Here is a 14,838-nt window from a genome sequence, read left to right on the forward strand (position 1 = left end):
TTATACAAAAATTAATAATTATACTTAGGTTAGAAAAGTACATCTATAAGGATTTAATACATTAGCGATCATTATATGGATTGAAGTTGTATAATATTCATATTTATTTTATAAATCAGTAAAATATAACCCCTGATAAATACTAAAATATATAGTAAAGTATTGTCTTTAAATTTTATTAAATCAAACTTACTATAAATTGGTCTATATTTCTAGAAAATTATTAAGATAGAAAAATCAATATATTTGTTTATTCACTTTGAACATTTCTTTCAACCCTTCATTTTTTCCTTTCTTATAAGTATGTGTTTTATTAATTAGGTGGCAATAGTTATCTTTGTGAAGCCACGATAGAGAATTATTTTATTTTACAAAAAATAATTTTAAATTGCAATGATAAATAAGTTTCTCGGATAGTAAATATTTATTTTAGACTAATAATTTTTTTTTGTTTGTAATGTCAGATTCTCAAGCAAGCTTCTTCCAAGCTAATACTTCAAAACAAACTTTAAATTAATTCTTCAAGGATTGTGTATTCTTGTTGAAATTGAAAAGGAAGCATAATATATAGCTTGTGAAATTAAAGTGATAAATTTATGAAACCGAAACAAATTCTAAGTTGAACATATCAACGGATGATTAAGGACTTCTATACGATAATTTTCTTTATTGTGTTAGCTATATAAGATCTTCATGAAAACATACACTTTTCTTTTATTACTTAAATTATGCAATTTTTAAAAAAAGCTTTATTCTTTAAGATATGGTACACGGGCAACGCGCGTACCTTTAGACTAGTAAATTTAAAAGTATAGTGCTTTAGCACTAGAAATCTTCTTTAAGGACGAACCCACCATATTTAAATCTTAGATGCACCTCAAGTACGAAGTCTTGCATTTGATCCAAGCTCTTAGCTTTTTTTCTTTTTATTTTTCCTTTAAAGCTTCGTTTATAATTAAAATATGATCACAATATTTCTTCGCGCACAAAATACAACTGTACAGGAGCAGCATGCTTTTCAGCAGTAAAACCTGCTGCTCATAGAAAATCATCCTCATTTATCCATTAAAATGTTAAAATAAGAGCCCCTCAAATATTACAACAAAAATATGTAACATAGTGAAATGCATATGTTGCAGCATATCGTTTTATACGTTGGGCAGCTTGTCTTCGCCAACCAGCCATCTCGTTAACTGGCTCGGATCAGCAGCCAATGCCTTACATGACTTTGGGAAAATCCCAAGATCTGCACCAATTTGGTCATATGCCTTGAGAGCAGATTCCATCTCTGCTTCAATAGCTGCATCGTCCATAGCATCAACTGAACCTTTCAGGAGAAGTTCGGTATAATACTTTTCCTTCTCAGCATCATGTTCGAAGGGTTCCATCGCAGGCCCCTGCTAGGTTTACATAATATCTTCTGAGTAAGGCAAATCCAAAAACATACCCTCTTCCATAGCATATAACCGGGAATTCAACAATAACACATATCAAGGAGGAATATTGCTAATCGAAGCCCAAAGACAATTGTTATAGAACTTCACAATTACTAAATTTTCACTCATACTTAGTTGAGTCCTGAATATTATTGAAAGTAGCCTAACATGGTAAGATATGCTCTAGTTCATCTTGAGAAAAAAATTGAAACGCTCATGACTTAAACCAGCAAAAGTTAGAAAAAAGCAAAGCATGGATACAGACAGTATAAAAGTTGTAGACATATCTGTTACCTGGATAAGTTCTGCATAATGTCGGTAGATTTCACTGCTTTCATCTTGATCACCGAGTAATGTACCACCATACCAGCCATTAGCCTCATTTGCTGCTGTCATTGTAAGGTATCTAGAAGAGGATTAAAATAGTGAGTCTAAAATGAAATAAAAGAGTGGCACAAAAGGATGTATATACAGTAATTTGAAAGGAACCAAACAAGGAAATCAGTACTTTTAGTGTCAAATGAAGGAAAATGAGGAATACTACCAGCCCCTTTCCTTCCTTATTGTACATTTATCTTAATTTTTTTTTTTCAGGGTTGGTGGAGATATACACAACAATATAATAAACCATGTCCACTGAAACAAATTGTTTTAAGCATAATCAGAATCCTTCCAAAAAAGAGGTTCAGCATTAACTAATCCTTCCACTGCAGAGAGACGAACAACTTTGATCAAGTGACCGACATAAAGAGCAAAGAAGAAGGTGGTGGCGGACTAAAACATATGACATTCGGACTTCTTTGTCAATAATACTTCTTACTTAGATAAGGTAAGCTTTGAAGTTGTATTCTCTCATATACTAGAGGTAGGGCGCTAGCGCTGACTGATATAATAACAAAAATCAAACAGTAATTCAGTTTTCAGTTTTTCTACAACATAGTTAAGCAAATAGATAACCCACCTAAGAAATACTGGAAAATGAGGTTTCAGGCTCTAAAAACTTTTAACGTTTAATCCATTCCCTAGTTAAGATAGATGTAGCTTAGTAAACTTTTGTACATTTCGTATTTTTCCAATTGAACTTTAAGAAACAAATAAACCGAAGCTCTATGCCAGCATAAGCTAGTTAAACATCTATTGTAAAAAACAAAATATATTTACCCAAGCCAGATATTAATGACATCTACGAGCTATTGCATCATCATCATTTCAAAGGTGGTCTAGTCAACTTTACAACGGTGAAATTTCATCAATTGCTACCTCTCAAGAAAGGAAAATGGTAAAACTATCATTTTCTATGGCATTGCACATAAAGCTGATGATGAACCGTAGAGTTGATCATATTTCACTCTGTTATGAACCATAAATTCATAAAAAAATATATATAAAAAAAAACAAAAAAACATCTCAACTTCTGCACCTTCATCAAGTATTTTCCGCCGCATACTTTGCGACGAGAAAAGAAGAATGGAAAAAAAAAAGGAATGGACAAGTGAAATTATGACACTCTGGTTTGATTTATGTCTGAGGTGCACATTGGTAGGCTTGTATAACAGGTACAGAGCCGCAGCTAATTGCTCAAAGACATCAGATAAGCTCATAAATGAGCTACAAGCAAAGTTTTGAGGGTAAAATACCTTTCAAAGATATCTTCTTGATTCAGATCAGGAACACCAGAAATCCAGCTAAGATCACCAAGACCATCTACTTTGTTCTCACAAGTTGAAACCCCATTAGAAACTGCATTTGAAGACACCTTGGATGCAGAATTACTATCATCATACTTCCTCTGTCCAAAAAGCCAATTCGGGCTCTTAAGCTGTATTTCACTGCAATTAAGAATATCAAACAATATGAGCTAAAGAAAATTTGCTGGTCACATATTGCAAAATTTACTCTATAGAGAAAAAATAAATAAACTGAAGAAAAAACGAAAATAAGCTAGTTTATCAGAATACACAAAAACAATCTTTAAAATCTCAAAGAAAGTGTGAAAGAACGGGTTTGAGGCTCAAGCTTCATTTTGAGTTATTCGGATGAAGATGTTGGAGCTGTTTGGGAGCATGTAAACTTGGTTTGGTCTTGGAATAGTGTGTTTCTGTTTTATTTAGTTATAAGTACCAACACCCGCACTATGTCATGCCTTACACCCAATCATTTTCTCTTGGTATAAGTATGAAATAAATTTTTTATCAGAACTTCGATTAGCTGTTCAACCAGAATAGACATGTATTCTCACTTACATGTCAAGTCATAAACAGTAAAGAAAACTAACAATATATCATGTAAAGTAACTTGGTCAATAAAATTTAAAAGGGGGTAATTTTGAAACTATTCTTCTCAAATCTCCTTTCCAACAGCTAGCGTCTTCATGATGTTAGTAGGAAAAGGATATCATTTATTTGTACATATATGGGGGAATTTCATTTTATCATTCAGTAAGCTCTTTGACTATTTTTTCCTCACTTTTCCATCAATATTTAAGAAAAATTACCATTTTACTTTATATTTTGTATGAGAACTGTAACAGTTTGTATTTACCACTAAGATGTTAATGTCACTTTGAGATCTATGAAAAAATTAAAAGTACTTTTTCTTTTAAAAATCGTTGATAACTAATAAATTAAATTGATTATAGAAATTTATCTCTCTTTATACCATTATTCAGAACTAACCATTCGAGTAAAAGTACAAAAAAGAAGAGCCAACAAAGAATAAACAGAAAATATTTCTATATGCAGGCACTTCTCACCTTTTCTTTTTTGATCTGTCATGTAATCTCCCCCAGGGCTCAAACAACAAACAGAAGTATCTTCTATATCCGTTTGAAGAAGCATTAGTTGTCCACAGTTTCTAATAGGGATCATTTTTATTAAGTTCAATAGTTTAAGAGTGTAGTTTAACAGCCACTACACCCCAAAACAACAAGTAGCCATTGTTGTAGCTAAGTATCTCTTAGACTATTGAGATTTGAGCCTAACATTACAAACTTCGGAAACTAAAGCTTGAAATCCCTGTAAAAGTATATTGAATATTTTAACGGTTTAAGAGGATATTTAACAACCATCCCTAAAAACAACAAGTAGCCGTTGTTGTAGCTAAAAGTCTCTTAGACTATTGAAACTAATATTACAAACTTTGGAAACTAATGATTATCTAAACTAATGCTTGAAATCCCCATGAAAGTATATTGAACATTTCGACAAAAAAGTTTAAGCAGAAATATAAGTATTACAATAATATTTTAATGAAAGTATTAAATTGAATGGACTAACCAACCTATAGGAAGGTGTCAGTACAAGGAGCTAAGTGAGACAAAAAAAAGAATTGATGTGTGTTGATTGATAACCATGTAAAGAAAAAGGTATTCCTCATTTCTTAGTTCTTAGCATAATAGCCCATCCCTTCAACTCAAACTAGAGAAATGAGATAAATCAAAATTAAGAACTGGGCAGGACGGCATCTCATCATTTAAGACTAAAAAAAATTCAACATAATGAATAAAAAGGATGGAACAAAGTTAAGTGCCGCTGCCATTTAGCATTTCTGGACATATTATTGATAGATGTCATGTTAGTCTTATAACTTAAGATTTTAAGGGTAAACTTTTTCATGTACAAAGATGGAAGCTGTCACTTTTGACTCTCCAAGCATGTAAATGAACACTGCAGGAGAAATAAAAAAAATTAAAATTGCACGTCAAACAAAAAATATATGCTTAACTAAAGTCAACACTTACGCTGCATCAGGTGCCACTCCAGAATTCCCTGATTTTTGATCAGTTTCACTACAGAGCCGTACATTCTTAATATTGCAGCATGTTCTTTCAAGCAACTTGTCAAAGGATGTCAACTTCATGCGCAAGAAATCTTCCCTGCATGCTGGAACAGGGGCTAGTGCGGTTCCTTGTCCAACAGCACTGGTATCAAATGACAAACTGTGCCATACATTAAGATGGCATCTATTAGTAAGCAGACAAAGTCATATGCTAGCAGAGAATTTTCTTCTTGAATCTTTCCTTACAAATACACAGTTTCCAAAAACGGGGCCTTAAATCAACCTCTGCACTTCAGAAACATTCTGTTTATTCAAGAATCCAATTGATGTTACTCAATAAAAGACAAGTGAAGTTGTAGCTTGAGAGGAAAATGAGTCCATATGTGCAGCCAAAAGTCCTTATCCATTTTACTTCCCAAATGTTACTAATTTGAGTGCAGCATCTCAGTTGTCACAACACATCAAGCTCGCATAAGAAAAGAAATACATATTTTCTGTTCTACTACTCCCTCCATCCCAGTTTAAGTATCCTAGTTTGATTGGCACGAGGTTGAGAATTCAATTTTTATTTTATTTAAATACCAGTTGTCCATGGAGAAAATTACCTCTTGATAAGTTGATTTCAATGAAAAAGTGGAGAAATGGTAACTTTTAAATGGTAGGATATTGGAAAAACATTTAATAGTCTAGTGAAAATTTTCTCCTTTATTAAGTTAGCAAAATTTTCTGACAGCCAAAATAAAAAAGAAAGAAAGGTAAGAGGAAAAGAGGAACCCCTACTCTGGTATGAGATCGTCTCCTATGCCAGATACATGGAGATAATAGTCAGAATCCAGCTCCCAAAGTGCAGGTTTTCCTTCCTTAGGTTGGAAATATCCCAAGAATCTGGAAAAGAAGAACACCAAGAACAAGTAATAAAATTGTTCAGCAGCAAAATTTTCCAAAACATTTTCAATAAAAACCCACGTATCGAGAATTTCACAACTTCAGATGGAAAATGCTTAACCACCTAAAAGCATGCATCAACAAGGAAAATCAAATGGCAGCTAAAAGCTTAGGGAATGAATATACAAGTTAATTGCGTCTTGCTTTTCACCATCTGTATATGCATTGCTGTAATATCGTTTGATAGACTTGAGGAATTCCCTTGACTGAGTTGTAGCTTTCCACTTGCCCTGCCTTTCTGGAAACACCTAGTTTATCCAAAACATCTATTCAACAATATGAACAATTTCTAGGAATCATCATTTAATCAAAAACATTTAGAGAAATTATCTTATTAACTCGGCAGTTAGAATCAGTGAACATACAGTGTTGTGAGCAGCAGATCCACCATACTGTTGAGCAAGAGCATCACCCATACCCTGGTACATATCCATGAGAGCAGCAGCAATGCTACTGTCAGCATCCAGTTTGGGCCTGTCAGACAAGCCCATAGCATGGAGTTGGCGACCTAAAGCTTCAAGACCATAAGCATATTGGGCGACATTTGTTCGGTCCAAGCAATCAATACAGTTTGTGCGCAGCACTCCACTTTGAAACCTTGGTGCATTGTCATCATTATCTTTGCCAATTTGTTGGCTATTATCAGCCTCTCTTTCTTGTTTGATCAACGAATTCAGAATTTCATTATTGCTTCCAATCCTTGAGAGCTCTCCTGAATTTGCTCTCAAATCTCTCAGAGTAGAATCCCTGCACGAAACATCATGAATCAGTTACATCTAGTCATAAATCATTTGTGCATCAATGAAGTTAAGTTTCCATAATCTAGACAAAATTCACAAGGATAAACTCTGCTTCGCAACTCATTCACTCTAAAGAAATAGTACCTGGTTGCTTAACAACTACACCTAAGTCTTCAATAAAAGGGACATGGAATTCACAGGGTTGGAAGTTTTCTTTCAGAAGGCTTCTAAATGATAATGAAATTGGCAGGGTGGCTAAAATGCTGAAGGTTCTGGAGGTTCTTCATGGTACCAGAAATGCCGAGGATACAGTTATATGGAATGGAGGAAACACCAAAACGTTTTCAGTCAGCTCTGCATACTCTCTGCTTTCAGAAGGTGCAATTATCAGTTTGGCCATGGAAATGCATAGGGAAGATTAAAGCCCCTTTTAAGGTCACATGTGTTTCTTGGCTAGTTGCCAGGAAAGCTTGTGTGACTCATGAAGTTTTGCAAAAAAGGGGAATTCCTCTGAGTTCCAGATGTTCTCAGGAGGAGGACAAAACTAATAGCCATCTTTTTCTACATTGCAAGGTAACTGATAGTCTGGCAGTTATTCCTTTCCCTGGCAGGAATACAATGGGTAATGCCAAAGGATACCAAGGACCTTTTGTGGTGCTGGAATGATATCCAAACAACAAATAGACAGAAGCTGTGGTGGAGAATGATCCCAGCATGTATATGGTGGACGGTGTGGACAGAAAGGAATAGTAGATGTTTTGAGAATAAAAATAGTTCCATACAAAGAATTAAGCTGAATTGTTTTTTGTCTTTTGAATTCTGGTGTAAAGAGAACTATATAGAGGATGGAAAATCACTTGTAGATTTCTTAGATTCCTTGTAATATACAAGGACCCCAGTAATCTGTACATTTTTCTTTTGGATACCAGTACAAACTTGGTGCTGATGGATATAACGTTACCTTAAAAAAATAGTACCTGATAGGATATCTGAATGTTACATGGAATGTTAGAAACATATTGGCCACAAGACCCATAACAGAATAGCAAAACCATCTTATGACCAAGGCCAGATATGGATTTCATAGCAAATAATGTGGATGATTATACAGAGCCTGAGACCAGAATAACAATAATTAACTTATGTCTGTCAGGATGGCAACTACTTCAAGCTCGAGCAACTTTACTTGAAAATGATTTTACAAAGGTCCATGCTTTCAAAATCCAAGTGCCAGAATAACGTTCGAATTGTCTATCAAAAAGTATTTTATGACTTAGATACTTGTAAGAAACTTCAATGACCAGAAATTTAGTAAAGGAACAACACAAAGACTATTGCTATAGCTGATATCTTGACATAGCTCAATAAAAGCTGCAGTATCACTACTGCAAATAACCAGTTATCACTAGACAAGTTCTGAATGGAAGAAAGAAAGAACAGAAAACAGTTTACTCCTCTTTGATACCGACTGGTTTACAAATAGAGAGGTTATCCAATTTAAATATCACATTCCTTTCCCAGCAATTTGTACTCTTCTCTTTGCTCTTTGCGGCACTCTGAGAAGCAACAGAGTGAAACAGACTATTGAATTTTTTAAGAAAAAGAGAGAGAGAGAGAGAGAGAGAGAGAGAGAGAGAGAGAGAGAGAGAGAGAGAGAGGGAGAGAGAGAGAAGAGAGGGAAAACAGCATACAAGCTTTACAACATCCTTATCGCCAACTTCATGAAAGGTCAGAAAAAACTTATAGAGACAAGAGAAAGAGAGACAGAAGAAGAAAATGACTAGCGTGGAATAGAGAAAGAAGTGAGTTATATAATGTCCAACTAACTAGCCTCACCTTAGCATTTGCAAGTTCAGTAAACAACAAACTAGACTCAAAGTAAGTAACTCATTACATGCCTTGCAAATATGATACTCGATAGTTCAAGCACAAATGTCAATAGATGCTTGAGAATACCTCGCAGTGCTTGTACGACTGAGCTGTGTAGCCCACCTTTTAACAACCATTGGCTTTCCACTGTAGTAAAACCCAGTTAAATCAAGTGCTTCACTCGCCACACCACCCAAAACCGCTAATACATTTGCAGACTTGCTTAACACCGGAAACAAGGATGAAATCAGCAAAAAGGAATTTAAAAGATTAACTTATTAGGATAATAAGGAGAAAAGGGATACCTCTTCGCAAACTTGTGAAAATCCCAATGTATGAATTTTAGGTGATTTTCTTCGGAAAGTATCTGATTTAGGTACCCAACCGCATTAGCAAACTCACGCCTCAGCATCATTTCTCGTGGCCTTTTCTCAACGGTCTGCAATCATTACATTCATAAATGACAGAATAGAAGAAAATTCTAAAAGGCAAATATTCGATGTTGGAATTCAAAGACTAGAACCGTTTGAAGCAAATAGTGCCCAGGAGGTGGACAAACCAAAGTTAGTCTGATCAACTTAAGAAGCAAACACAATGTAAATTTTCTGGAGGCCACCAAATTCAGTTTTGCACAAACCTTGATCAGATTAAGTATGATTATTGGGTTTCCATATCTCCTTGCAAGATCTTCAAAATGCAGTCTTGTTGCTTCATAAGTAGGATCATATCTTTGCACTTGATCAGAAACGAGACAAGCAAGCTCATTTAAGTCAGAATGGAAGTACACATGACTCCACCTTTAAAATGTCTAGTAACAATCAGGTAGAAGAATTTAGTTGCTCTTACAGATTATATCTGGTTTTGGGCTGAATCTTGAAGCTTCTTGTGACCAGAAAAGAGGAATTGAGCCCCTCATTTGAACAACAGAGCTCATTTTTCCTTTGCTTGAGCCAGCTTCTTCGTCAAGCACAATTTGTTCAGTTTCAACATCATTTGCCACTCTTCCATGATCATTAACTCCCCTTTTCAAGTAACTGCAGCATGAACATTTACTGGTAAGACTTTCGCGACAGATACAGAAGTTACTCATGGAAAGATCATAGAAGTGCCATTTCGCACATTAACAGGAATATTCAGTTATTCAGCTTTCCTACTTGAGAACAACAGAGACGTGATGGTTTTCTAGTAAGGCAAAGCTTTTCAACAAAATATAATCAAAATGGGTTAAATTTTCATACTCCCATAACACTCTTAAGCCAGACCGACCTAGATAGAATTGTAAGTTACTCGATGTCAATGCCTTTCAGAATGCTTTTGAAATGTGATAAGACATGTTTCATTTTTAACAACCAGCTAACCATAAACCTCTAAGCATATGTAGCCAATCTCTCATCAGCCAATAAAATCATGAATATGAATTGCCCCAACCAAGAAGTCAAAAAAAGCTTCTTGTTTTATTTCTATCTTTAAGTTTCAGGGCAAGTGAAAAATTAGATCACCTCCGATTTACCAAAACATGAAGCATCTACAAATAAGAACAAAGATACAACAGCGTTAATTAGGATTAACAAGAAAACAGACTGCACAATATCAGTATTCTCAACTGCAATTCCGTCTGCACAGACTTCTTTATCCGAAAAGGAGTTTAGAGATAAAGTTTCAGTTCGGAACTAAGACAAATCCTTGAAATATCTATTGTCTCTTTTCTTCAAGGTTTCCCTGGGGTCCGCATAATGTAGTTCTATAGTATGACCGATCAGTTGTGTCTGTAATTCCCAAGTCTAATTCAAGAGTTAATGCAGCATGTATGTGTTGAAGTGTGTAACCATCTCATCTAAAAGCTTATATATAAGAGCAGGTAGAGGTACTGGGTGAGGCTCACCGACATCCAATATCAAGCAAAAAAAAAAACTTCTAGAAATTACGAGAGAAATAATTAAAGAAAAAAAGAGGGTAGTGCATACCGTGTTCCAGCAAAATGCCGAGAACGCCTAGAAACAAGAGAAACACTGAAGTCTTTTCCAAATATTGATAGCCTAGTCTGCAAGCATTAAGCAAAGATTAGATATTAGGTGTCCAAGCATTTTATCATCAACTGGTCTGAAATACTCAGGGGATTGTCGAAGGGATATATCACAACAAATATGAAAATAGAAATTAAAGGAGAAGATAGCAAGCTAAGTATGCCGAAAACAGGTAGATAGTCTCATTTTCAAAATAACAGCTCAAGCCAACTGGTCAAAACCTCATATTTGGAGGACCACATTGATTTGGACCAAAATTCCTTTAGTATTTCTTTTGAAGAATATTTATAAGGGAAATGGATCTGTCTCATGGTTATGTCCTTTTCATAGAGACCACTTAAAAATGGACTAAACACAAAAAATATACATACCGAACTCATTTATTTTTACATGAAGAATCAGACTGTTGGCGTGAATCTCAGACAGGAAGTGAAGTTCACAGTGATTTGCAATTCAAATATATTCACAGGTTAGTTTTAAATGATAGCAGTTGGAGGGTAAACAACACAAGCTAACCCATGTCATTGTAATTAGCCATCATAGTAAATTTAACTTTCTATACTACAACCTTGGATTTTCATTTCCATATCAATATAATGAAGGGTGGAGAGGCGGGCCCATTATCCACCAAGTTTCGAACCGCACTACTGGCCCTCGAGGATTTCTTGGTTATCAACAAAAAATATACGGAAAAGTAAGCAAACACCTGCTTAAAGTGCCCATGAACTAAAGCAATTGTCCACATTGTGTTCTTGCATCTTGATCGAATTGCATGTGTTAGATAACTATTCCAGACAAAAATATTGTCATACGGCATCCCATCCTCACCCGTGGACAAGATATTCTTCTGCAAGCTTCGCATTATTGGATAGGTATAACTGTAGAAAAAATCTTTTGTCAAGTCAACACTGGACAAAAGCTTCTTGTACCTGCATTTATTGAAAATTTCGTCAGCCAAGAAACTGAGGGCCAAATATTTGTTCACTAACTCAAACAGAGGGCATAAAATTTGAGAAATTTAACATAAACAAAATTCAAGTTGAGTGAAAAGGAACTGACACAAAGCAATGCTGATTTCTTCATAATTTCCGGATCAGAGTCATTTTTAAAGTACTAAACTAAGAACATATGCCGAATAGAAATGATGAACAATTCAAAAAAGAAGCAGGAGAAAAATGACCGATGAAACACTTTCTCTGTACAAATTAATATGATACTCTTTATATCTTGGACATTCCGAAATATTTCAAACCATATTCTATACTTCTTTTATTTGAGAAATTAGAAAAAATGTTTTCAACTTTCAAATATTTCAAATTCATTTAACTAATCAAATTCTTTTCGAACTAACTTTCCAATTCACAATTTTAATATTCTCAACTATTACCACTAATATAATACATAAGTCAAACTAACATCTTAAACTCGGTCTCAATCAAACACCTTCATGTGAAATAGAACATGGGCACACTACTTTGCAATCATTGTTTCTAAAGAAAATTATCTCAAAAAGGAACATAGCAATGGGAATTTTCTTCATTTCTTGACCTAGAAGCTATGTTGCTCAAACTCTTAAAAAGGCCGCCGGGTGTGTGTTCGATCCACCTAGCAGACTCATTGCTTATATTAGTACAGTTGGTAATGCTACAATAAGTGAAGGATAGTTTTGAAAGCTGACAAGGGCAAAAGATCAACAAGGCAAGGTAAAGTTTTTGGAGAACTGGTCCTGCATGCATAATATGGAATGTGTGGAAGTAACAAAATCGAAGATTTTTTTTTGGCAAATTTGAGGTTGTGCAACTGCAGATGCTTGAGGGTAAATTTAAGGCTGTACAAATTATATGTGTTTATACTTTTTGACGTTTTTGTGTAGGATGGACTCCTTAAAGAGCATGGTCCTTTTTGTACATTTGCCCCTTCTTGCCACAGTATAGTTAATAAAATTACCTCACTGGTCAAAAAGTGAAACCCAAATAGATATATTACGGCTGGATTTGAAATGGCCGCTTATTCAAATAATCCAAGAAAGGAAGACAGCACTTTTATCCAACCCCTTAGTATACTTTAAAAAACTTTCAACTTTAACAATTAAACAATAAAAGAGAAAGGAAATCATATCACTAGCTCAAAAGACATATAATCAATATGCAACAAGCAAAAGCTTCTCATTCCAAGAGATTCAACCAATTAAACCAAACCACTTACCTTAACTCAGTTTTCGAATGAGCAACATCAGTTTGGACCGAGACATGAGGTATCGTAATAATTTGGGTCTCGTCTATACTATATATCGCATGACCACATACACATCCAATTTGGCGCCTTCTCGTCACCAACACAAGATAATATGACTCCAAAAATTTAATGCAACCTAATAATCAAATCCATCAAATAATAACAACAAATAAAATAACTTAGCCCAAAAATTCCTTTAAAGCATGAAACTTTAACATGAAATTTTAACACTTTAAACAAAGATTAACTAACCAGCAATGCCATAAACTTTAGCCACAAAATTCAAACCGCCAGTAGCTCTATTCCCTTCAGCAATGCGCTGAAGTAAGTTTTTAACTTCCTGAGGCGGATATACAACTGGGTCTTCACTTATGTTAAGATCTGAAGGCTCCATTCTATCAATTTTTAGCACTCTGAAGAATTGCTTATTCCTATCACTCCCTATTAAGTAAAACCTCTGCAAAACACCAAAATTGCAATCAATCAAAAGAAATACCAATTGGGGTTTTCTCAACAAAGTAAAAAATAAAGAGAAAGGAAGTGAAAATTGTAACGTACAGCACGTGTTTCGTAGAGGCGAAACTTTTCGAGGGAATAGGAATCAGAGGGATCCTTTGAAGAATTTGACTTCAAATTCTCGGTTTTCGCCATCGAAAATTGAAGAATCAATGATAAAAAGTGTTCGGTTTCTTCACAATTTAAAGGATTTTGAGCTTCGTTTGGATCATCAGGCAAATTATAGGCTACGGTCTCTTTTCATTACAACTCTACTCAAGTCATGCTTTCTTTTGTCGCCTGATCGGAAAGTTTCCCGTTTTCTCTTTCTCCTATGTTTCTTTCGTTTTTTTTTCTTTTTGTATTTTCTTTTGTTTTATCTATATTTATTTATACTAGTGTTAGAACCCGCGCGATACGCGGATAATTTGACGAAATATTAATCTTATAAAATTATGATCTAATATAACATATTATTTTAATAAATATTAGTTACTATTTTATTATTTAATGTAGTGTACATAAATATAATAAAATTTATACAGAATTAAATAATACAAAGCATTATCGTAATCAAATAAATTGTTTATTCCTTGTTTATTCTTTATTAAATTAGCAAGTACTTAGTACTATACATATACTAATGTAATTTTTTATTAATTTTTTAATTGGCTTAATATTTTTATACTACTTCTCTTTTAGTAGAACATACGTATATATTTTCTTATTCTGAAAATATATATTTTTATACTAATACTATACTGTTTAAAATTCTTCAATTGTCTAAATTTATCAATAATTATTTATTTATATGATGTTTATTAATTAATTCAAAATATGAATGTTATAAAATTATCTTTATCCACCACTTTGGTACATTCATTTCTACTATAATACAAGATTAGTATTCTCATTTTATATTTACTGAAAATTTAAATAATATCATTTTTTTATTAAATTATAGTTTTGAATTCATCAAAAGTATAAAGAGATAAGCCTTTTATTATTTTAATAGAAAACGTACTAATATTTTTAATAATTAAAAAAATATATTTTATATATATAATATATTATCTTATGTATAATATCCTAATAGTTTCTTTATATTTTTGTATTTTTTATTATGAAACTATGAGTTCTATTTATTAATTTATTAAGTAAATTTGCCTACATGAGAAATTTAATTAGTATATGTATTTTTATGATATCATTTGATTTTTTTAATGTTCTTCATTTATGACTATTTGTTTATTATGATTTTAGTTATCTGTATATGTACGACTTTTTTCATAATAATTCTAATTATTTTTATAAGTC

At 33.6% G+C, this 14,838-nt stretch overlaps 1 protein-coding gene across 1 annotated transcript; it reads right to left on the reverse strand.

The window, feature by feature from the left end:
- Nucleotides 1-991: 991 nt before the first annotated feature.
- Nucleotides 992-13,872, reverse strand: LOC109243045 (phosphoinositide phosphatase SAC1). The gene is made up of 16 exons (XM_019409933.1): nt 13,585-13,872; nt 13,279-13,483; nt 12,997-13,162; nt 11,498-11,720; nt 10,732-10,808; nt 9,614-9,801; nt 9,405-9,502; nt 9,073-9,206; nt 8,855-8,989; nt 6,524-6,905; nt 6,285-6,406; nt 5,994-6,098; nt 5,176-5,373; nt 3,074-3,265; nt 1,731-1,842; nt 992-1,397 (listed from the first exon to the last, which is right to left on the reverse strand). The coding sequence occupies exons 1-16, from the start codon at nt 13,675-13,677 to the stop codon at nt 1,149-1,151; spliced, it is 2,679 nt and encodes an 892-aa protein (XP_019265478.1). The 5' UTR covers nt 13,678-13,872; the 3' UTR covers nt 992-1,148.
- Between the last annotated feature and the right edge of the window lie 966 nt (nt 13,873-14,838).

The sequence above is a fragment of the Nicotiana attenuata genome, unplaced genomic scaffold, assembly GCF_001879085.1.
Source record: "Nicotiana attenuata strain UT unplaced genomic scaffold, NIATTr2, whole genome shotgun sequence".
Lineage (NCBI taxonomy): Eukaryota > Viridiplantae > Streptophyta > Magnoliopsida > Solanales > Solanaceae > Nicotiana > Nicotiana attenuata.

Bases quoted from the DNA above. Each gene is read 5' to 3' on its own strand.
- LOC109243045 (XM_019409933.1), bottom strand. From the start codon at position 13,677: ATGGCGAAAACCGAGAATTTGAAGTCAAATTCTTCAAAGGATCCCTCT. The intron at 13,484-13,584 runs GTACGTTACAAT...GGTGTTTTGCAG, and splicing joins GCCTCTACGAAACACGTGCT to AGGTTTTACTTAATAGGGAG. The intron at 10,809-11,497 runs GTGTTTGCTTAC...TAATGCTTGCAG, and splicing joins TTCATGGGCACTTTAAGCAG to ACTAGGCTATCAATATTTGG.